This window comes from Rattus norvegicus, chromosome 7 (assembly GCF_036323735.1).
Source record: "Rattus norvegicus strain BN/NHsdMcwi chromosome 7, GRCr8, whole genome shotgun sequence".
NCBI classification, from domain to species: domain Eukaryota; kingdom Metazoa; phylum Chordata; class Mammalia; order Rodentia; family Muridae; genus Rattus; species Rattus norvegicus.
In genome coordinates this window covers 108527013-108534199 of record NC_086025.1, presented here as the reverse complement: position 1 = coordinate 108534199, position 7187 = coordinate 108527013, and the positions used below count along the sequence as shown (strand labels likewise).

Here is a 7187-nt window from a genome sequence, read left to right as displayed (position 1 = left end):
GTTCCTTAATCCAAGGCCCCACTGACTCAACTAAGCACTGAGCCCAGAGCAGAGGAATGTAAGCTCTGTGCCTCCCAACCTGTGGGTATCGAGACATCAAGCATAGGCTGTGACTAAAGGAACCACCCAGTGGTGATCGGATGCCAAGTGTAAGAGACAGAAACAGAAAAGCAAAGATAAGGTGACCCAGGTACAGGTACACAATCCACAAGGGAACAGAGAGACAGAGAGATGGCGGAGAGAACAGCAGGAGGCATGGAGACTCAGCAGCATCCAGTATTTGGAGCAAGAGCCGGAGAGATCTGCCAGGTAACTCAGGGAGGTTGCAGGGCTGAGGGGACCAGAAACTTCAGTCCCTCCAGGTGGCAGGAGGCAGGCCTGCTCTGGGCTGTTGGGCACAGGGCCCAGAAGGGTGGGATGGGCCCTGATTTGCATGGTGCTATCTGGCCTCCCCTCACTCCTCCCACAGCTCCTGCCCCATCTATAAGATCTGGGGAAAGAAAGGGCCCCCCACTGCTTCCAGAAGACGTTGAGGATGAAGACAGCTCTGCTCCTCCTTTTGGCCTTGGCTGTGGCCACTAGCCCAGGTGAGAGGCTGAACTTGGGGACTGGGAAGGGATGGGTAGCTGCAGCTTGATGCTAGACACACAGCCTTAGGCAGGCTGGGCCTGACAGGATGTCATCGATGAGGGAAGCTGGAATTTAGGTTCAGAGTAAGCTTAGTTGAAGGGTGCTTGTCTCTTGAAATTTAAAATGAGTTTAACATCCTAACTCACCAGATCATAAAAACACACTATTTCAGAATCAGGGAATTTTAGCACAAACTCTTAGAAAAGAAGAAGAGAGAGAGAAGAGAACTGGAGATATCTTGAGGGGTTTCTCTGCCTTCACCACCTCTTATCTCCCCTGGGCAACACTAGGGTGGTCAAGCTCTCCCTCCAGGCTTTTCAGAACTCAGACCTTTGTGGTGGGGAAGCTTCCCAAAGACCAGGAACATTCTGAGGTCCTTGAAAAGTCCTCTCTCCACTCTCCACTCCCTCTGCTTCCTGACCTCTGCCTAGGGGTGGCATTGGCTAGAACATCCTCCCTAGGGCTCCAAGACACCTTCTGAGCTAAACAGAGACAAGCTTTGTGGCATCTAGGGCAGGAGTTGGGGTGATAAATTCTGAAGTCTCTGTTGTGACAAAGACCTTTTGACTGACTTGATAACCCTCATCCTTCAGCCCAGGCATTCCGATGTCATGTGTGCATCAGCAGTGACAACTGTAGGAATATTCAGACCTGTCCACCCGACTTCTTCTACTGCAGAACAATCACCAAAGGTGAGTGGAAGGCCAAGAGACCGGCCCAAGGCTTGATGCTGGGGATGGGTCAGTGCTGGTGATAGTGGTGGGTGGTCGAGAGCGGGAGACGTTCTGTGGAAGCCAGGGTACATGGTAGCCTGATACCCCTCCCCCTCCTGTGTGCAGTGGAGCCTCTGAAGGGGAACCTGGTGAAAAAAGAGTGTGCAGAGACGTGCACCATCAGCCACAGCCAGCAGGGCCATGTCAGCAGTGGTGCCGAGGTCACACTGTGCTGTGACAGTGACCTGTGCAACGACAGTCTCCACAACATTGCACCTGCACGTGCCCTTCTCAGCAGTGTCACCCTAGGCCTGTCAACGAGCCTCGGCCTTCTCTCTGTTGTGGCGTTCTGCCTTTAACACACTGCTAGGAATTTCCCTGGCCCCTTCCTTTCTAGTCCTTGGGGTTCCCACGGTCCATCCTTAGCACCAGATGCTAAGGCTGGGGGATGCCCTTAAAGGCTGGGTCCTGGTGGGCACCAAGAGCTGAAGACATAGAGAGCATAGAGCCTGCTCCAGAACAGGAAGACGTAGCCTGCTCCCCAACATGGAAGACGGGGGACAGCTGTGCTTCATCCCCTCTGATTTTGTACTTGTTCCATTTATTTTTCTACCTGAACCTCTACTTGGAAATAAATGATCTAAAAATGCTGTGTCTGTGTGGAGTGGTGAGTGGGACAGTAGAACCTCTGGTACGTTACCCTGGACAAGCCTTGGCAGCATACAGCAGGAGCGCCTGGCACCTGCCCTGGAAGGCATCTCCATCCCGGAAGGGGCAAACTCTCTCCAAGTCTCATGTGTGGAGGAAGGGCAGTGAACCTAGGCCTCAACCCTGAGATTCTGTTTCCCCAGGGTTCCTCAGAGAGTTTTGAGGGCACTGCACATAGCCAAGGTCCCAAGGTGAGTGAAGGATGACCTCACTCATTCCTTAGGGACTCTTCCAGATGTGTATGTTGGGGTGGAAGGTGTGACTCAGTACAAGTTGATAAGATGCAGGCTAGAAGGGGCCTGAGCAGAGTACAGCCCTAGGGACCATCTATCTAGGCACACTGCTTGCTTTCCCATGGAATGGGTTCTTGCGGCTGCTGAGGCTCCTGGGTGCTGCTTGGATGTGCATAGTTTCCCAAATGGGGTGAGACTGTGTGGCTGGATGAGGTATTCAGCAGATACCCAAACATGCAGTCCTCCTTGCTGCTAAGCAGGCTAGCCGTTCCACTGCAGCCGCTATCCTGCAGGCCCTCGAAGGTGGGCCTGTGTGTCAAATCCTGCCCTTTGCAGACAACAGAGGTGTAGTGAGGGCCCCTCTTCTCCTTATGCACCTACACCCTGAACCTTAAAGCACACTAAACACCCTGCTTCCAAAACAGGGCTGTGAGAGGTGGTATATGATCCAAGCTCCCTAAGTCACTCAGCATCCATGTCTAGGTAAGCAACTGCTTGATCTGGGGTGAGCCCTGTTACCTCCACCCAGAGAGCCTCTTTTTCTGGGGCCCTCGAGGTCCTCACTTAGAGCAAGGTGTTGACCTGATCTGCTGAGCCTGGAATGTTTTACATAGACTCCTACACCCAGTCACCACTGCCCCGTAATAAGGGTTGGTCTGCTCTAGAGCCACCACCCTGTCTACCAGACACTGTAGGGCACTCATCTACCGTGAGCAAGCGAGATGGAGGGGAAGACCAGGAGGAACATGTCCCAAGCCCGGAAATTAGGAAGCTTTCCAAGAGCCACGGGAGACACCCTGCATTGGCTGCTGTGTAGTGACTGTTCCCTGGAACTGCAGCCATTTCTGAAGCTGAGGTCTAAGCCTGGTACCAGTGTGCCTCCTAGTGGTCACCAGAGTCAAGCATCAGAAGACACTCATTAGGGAATTCTTTGTCAGGCTAACCACAGTCCATCTGCAACACTTCCTACTCCTCTCTATAGGCACTCTGAAGTATTCTGGACATAGAAAACCACCCGCACGTGGCAGTTGGGCAGAAAAGAGGGCTAGGAGAACCCAAGCTGAAGCCCCAACCATTTCCAAGTGTGGAAACAGCCTGGGAGCACAAAGGTGACTTCTCAGTGTCCCCCTGTTAGGCCAGACGTAGGAATGCTAGTGGTGAAGATCCCTGGAGACAGGAAAGAATGTGGTCCCACCCCAGAAATCGGGAAGCTCAGTGACCACCTAGCTCCAGGATAGAGAGAAGAGCCAGTGTCACCAGCTGGCTTGTCACTATGATCGCTTGCCACAGCTGACATGGAAAGAACAGCTGTCGTGTGTCATTTTCTGGTGAGACATGAACCACAGGCACGGCATTGATGGTAAAAGATCGGTTCACCCAGGTCCTTTGAGGCTACTTAGAGGAGTGTGTGTGAATGGTCACTTACAGACATGGGTGACTCAAAGGCAGCTATACCGCTAAACCTCCCACCCCAGCCTGGGGGATAGCTCGTAAAAGGTGCATCCTTGTAGCGAGTCTTCTATCTTCTGCCTCTAGAAGCCTGGGGAAGAGGAGATGATGAATCTTGTGAGTTTTGTGGCTTCCTGAGACTTAAGAGATTTAATTACTTCTTGAGCCTTGTAAACCCCTGTATGTCCAGAGTCTCAATAAGCCTCCCTCCTGGGGCTGGGGATTTAGCTCAGTGGTTAGAGCGCTTACCTAGGAAGCGCAAGGCCCTGGGTTCGGTCCCCAGCTCTGAAAGAAAGAACCAAAAAAAAAAAAATAAGCCTCCCTCCTCCACCTTTCAACTAGTAGGGAAAAGTTGCATAACCACCATCAAAGAGTGGACGCAAGGGGACTGGAGAGACTGCTCTTCCAGAGGTCCTAAGTTCAATTTCCAGCAACCACATGGTGGCTCACAACCATCTGTAATGGGATCTGATGCCCTCTTCTGGTATGTCTGAAGACAGCAGCATTGTACAGTGTACTCACATGTATACAGTCTTTAAATTAGCCTCACTCTATCTTCTCACCTGTAGTCTACAGCTCTGGCTTCCCCAGTATGATGCCACTGGACAGCTGGTACTCCTAGACCTAACCTAAGTTAATTTCTGCAAAGCTGGGAGCTCTTTTCATCTACACATAACTGTGTCTGTGTGTGCGTGCGTGTGTGCGTGTGTGTGTGTGTGTGTGTGTGTGTGTGTGTGTGTGTAGGTAGGTAGGTAGGTAGGTAGAGACTGGGGTCAGTGGGAAGCTGACAGTCCTGTCTCTCATTTCTGTGGTTCCTCCTACAGGAGCTTAGGCCCAACAGAAGGGCCCCAGTAGTGATTCTGGCTGGAGGCAGCTACAACAAGGCACCTAGCAGCAGCATCTGCTAACCCTGGGTGCAATTGGATCTGCAGAAGACATGCCATCCAACCAAGCACAACTAAAGATCAGGTAGGGGCTTCAAAACCAGCTGACCATGTCTTCTAAGAGGGCCAGCCTACCTGGACCATCTATTGTCCTCACTATCCCAAAGGGTGTGATCTATAGTCTCATTGGTAGCTCAGACTAAGAGCCCATTTCTCACAGAGAACATAAAGACTACCTATCACCTGTTCCTCTAATCATTCACCTGGGTCTGGCTTCTGACAAGTCTGTTCTCTGGTCCAGCCATAGACAAAAGGGAACTGGTGACTCTTCTGGGCATTCTGAGAAAGGCCTTTGAGTTGACCTATTCTCTTATTCTTTTGATCTTTCTGTTTCACTGATTCCTCCCCCCACACCTTTTTGGTTTTAGAGAGAAAGAGGGAGAGAGAGAGAGACAGACAGAGAGAGAGAGAGAGAGAGAGAGAGAGAGAGAGAGAGAGAGAGAGAGTGTAGACCAGAGGCTGATGCTGAATATCTTCCCCTATCACTCTGTAACATATGTTTTTGGCTCAAGGCAATTCACTGAAAAGTGGAGCCCAAAGATTTGTCTGGACTGGGTAGCTAGGTAACCCCCAGTGATTCCCAAACCTTCCTCAGCACTGTGGTTTCAGGCAAACACCACTTAGCCCAGCTTTTAGATATTTCTTTTCTGAGCAATGGTACCTGCTCTGTTTTTACCAAGTACAGGAGTTTTGGTGTCTCCAAACATCAGTTCAGAGTAACATTTCTTCAGAGGGCACCCTCTGTTCTAATAGCATGTGGACACTCAGTATCCACAGCGATTAGCCCAGCTTTTCTATGGCGCTGGGAATCTGAACCCAAGGGACCATTCTCTCTCTTGCAACACCATTTCCTTGGCATCTCCTACAATAATGCTTGCATGGCCTCTCGCTGTGACTGCATCAGGGGCTCTGATGGGTTGTGTCTTCCTTATCTGCCAGGAATATTTTCTGACTTTCTGATTGATGTTACCCTTGCCCCGTGGGTTATTTAGAAATGTGTTGTCATACAGCTTCTGCAACATTTGTAAAACAAAACAAAACAAAACAGAACAAAACTTTGTTCTGATAACTTTTAAACCTTTGTTGTTGTCACCATTGTTCCTGTTATTGGGGAGACAGTGCAGGCACACACATACCACAGCAGAGGAATCAGAGGACATCTTTCAGGAGTTGGTTCTGTCCTTCTGCAGGTGGTTCCGGGGATCAGACTCAGGTGTCGGGCTTGTATAGCAAGGAGTGCTGTCCACTGAGCCTCCTATCTAACCCCACTGCCGCAGATTTTTAATCGAAGTCCATTGCCGTCCATGGAAAGAACTGTTTGGTTTTGATCCTTACCCATACATCTATTGAGATTTGTTTGGTGGCTCAGAACACTGTCTGCCTGAATTACTTTTCTATTGGTGCAACAAAACACTGTGACTGAGGCAACATAGAAAAGACAGCACTTAATTTTGGCTTACAGTCTCGGAAGGGAAGAGTCCATGAGTGGAGGAGCAAAGGCACGGCGGCAGAAAGAGCTGAGATCTCGGCTTTGATCCCCACGCAGGAGGCAGAGAGAGCTATCTGGGAATGGTGCGAGTCTTTTAGAAACTTCATCCACCTGCATACCTCCTCCTCCAGGAGCACACCTTTTAGTCCTCCCCAAATGGGACCAAATAGTCAAACCTTTGATTCTACAAGCCATTCTTAAGTACACTGCCATGTAGTCTTTATGGGTGGTTTGGGCATGTTTTCTCAGGGACTAGAGTGTATTGGTTCTTTGTCTCAGTTGTTTTTATTTTTTTTTTTTAATTTTTTTTTTGAGACAGGGTTCCTCTGTGTAACAAGCCTTGACTACCCTGGAACTTCTTTTGTAAACCAGACTGGCCTTAAACTCACAGAAATCCACCTGCCTCTGCCTTCCAGGCTTACTCCCCTGGGGTGTTTGTCTTAGTTCTAAGGCCCCTTGGATGTGCATACGCTTCTACTGGAAGAGTGGCAGGTGCACTCTTCGCTGTTGCTGCAGGATTTTATTTTCTTCCTCACACAACAAGAAAAAAAAGTAGTATTTGTGAAGAACTATTAAATTTTGGCTGCTTTTGAAACACAAAAAATAAAATGAATTTTAGCTACATAGAGTAATTATTTAGTGATATTTTGATGGTAAGAACTGCCTATGAGCCATGGGATTCCTCTAAGGCTTGCTCACAGGCGTTGCTCTGAATCCCACATAAGGACAGAGGTACAATGAGGTCCTTCCCAGAGTCAGCATGTCCACTTAGTGCAGTTTGGTCTGTGGGAGCAGGGCAGCAGGGGTGAGGAGAGACTTCGATAAAAGCTGAGGAGAATGTCCAGGAGGTATACACTAGCCTCTGGATCACTTCTGTGAATCTGCACATAAGAGGGTGCATTCTGATGCCCAGCAATGCCCAACTACCTGAAAGACCTTTCTCTGGAGATTGAGCATTCAGAAGGCAGGCTAGGGGCGGAGTTTGAGCGGTCTCAGGGGCCGAGCGTGTGTCCCGGGGGCG

The 7187-nt window shown here is 49.9% G+C and overlaps 1 protein-coding gene across 2 annotated transcripts; it reads left to right on the top strand.

Moving 5' to 3' along the window:
• Positions 1-256: 256 nt before the first annotated feature.
• Ly6d (lymphocyte antigen 6 family member D) lies at positions 257-1993 on the top strand. 2 transcript variants are annotated; one of them, XM_063263590.1, is made up of 4 exons: positions 257-309; positions 470-587; positions 1224-1322; positions 1470-1993. In XM_063263590.1, exons 2-4 carry the CDS (start codon positions 536-538, stop codon positions 1700-1702), a joined length of 384 nt encoding a protein of 127 aa, XP_063119660.1. In that variant the 5' UTR covers positions 257-309; positions 470-535; the 3' UTR covers positions 1703-1993. The 2 variants fall into 2 exon arrangements, with proteins under 2 accessions (XP_063119660.1, NP_001124024.1); NM_001130552.1 differs by lacking the exon at positions 257-309 and having other exon boundaries at positions 484-587; positions 1470-1992.
• The last annotated feature ends 5194 nt before the right edge of the window (positions 1994-7187 follow it).

Coding starts and splice junctions, on each gene's coding strand:
- Ly6d (XM_063263590.1), top strand. CDS start 536: ATGAAGACAGCTCTGCTCCTCCTTTTGGCCTTGGCTGTGGCCACTAGC. Junction 588..1,223: donor GGCTGTGGCCACTAGCCCAG/GTGAGAGGCTGA, acceptor CTCATCCTTCAG/CCCAGGCATTCCGATGTCAT. Junction 1,323..1,469: donor CTGCAGAACAATCACCAAAG/GTGAGTGGAAGG, acceptor TCCTGTGTGCAG/TGGAGCCTCTGAAGGGGAAC.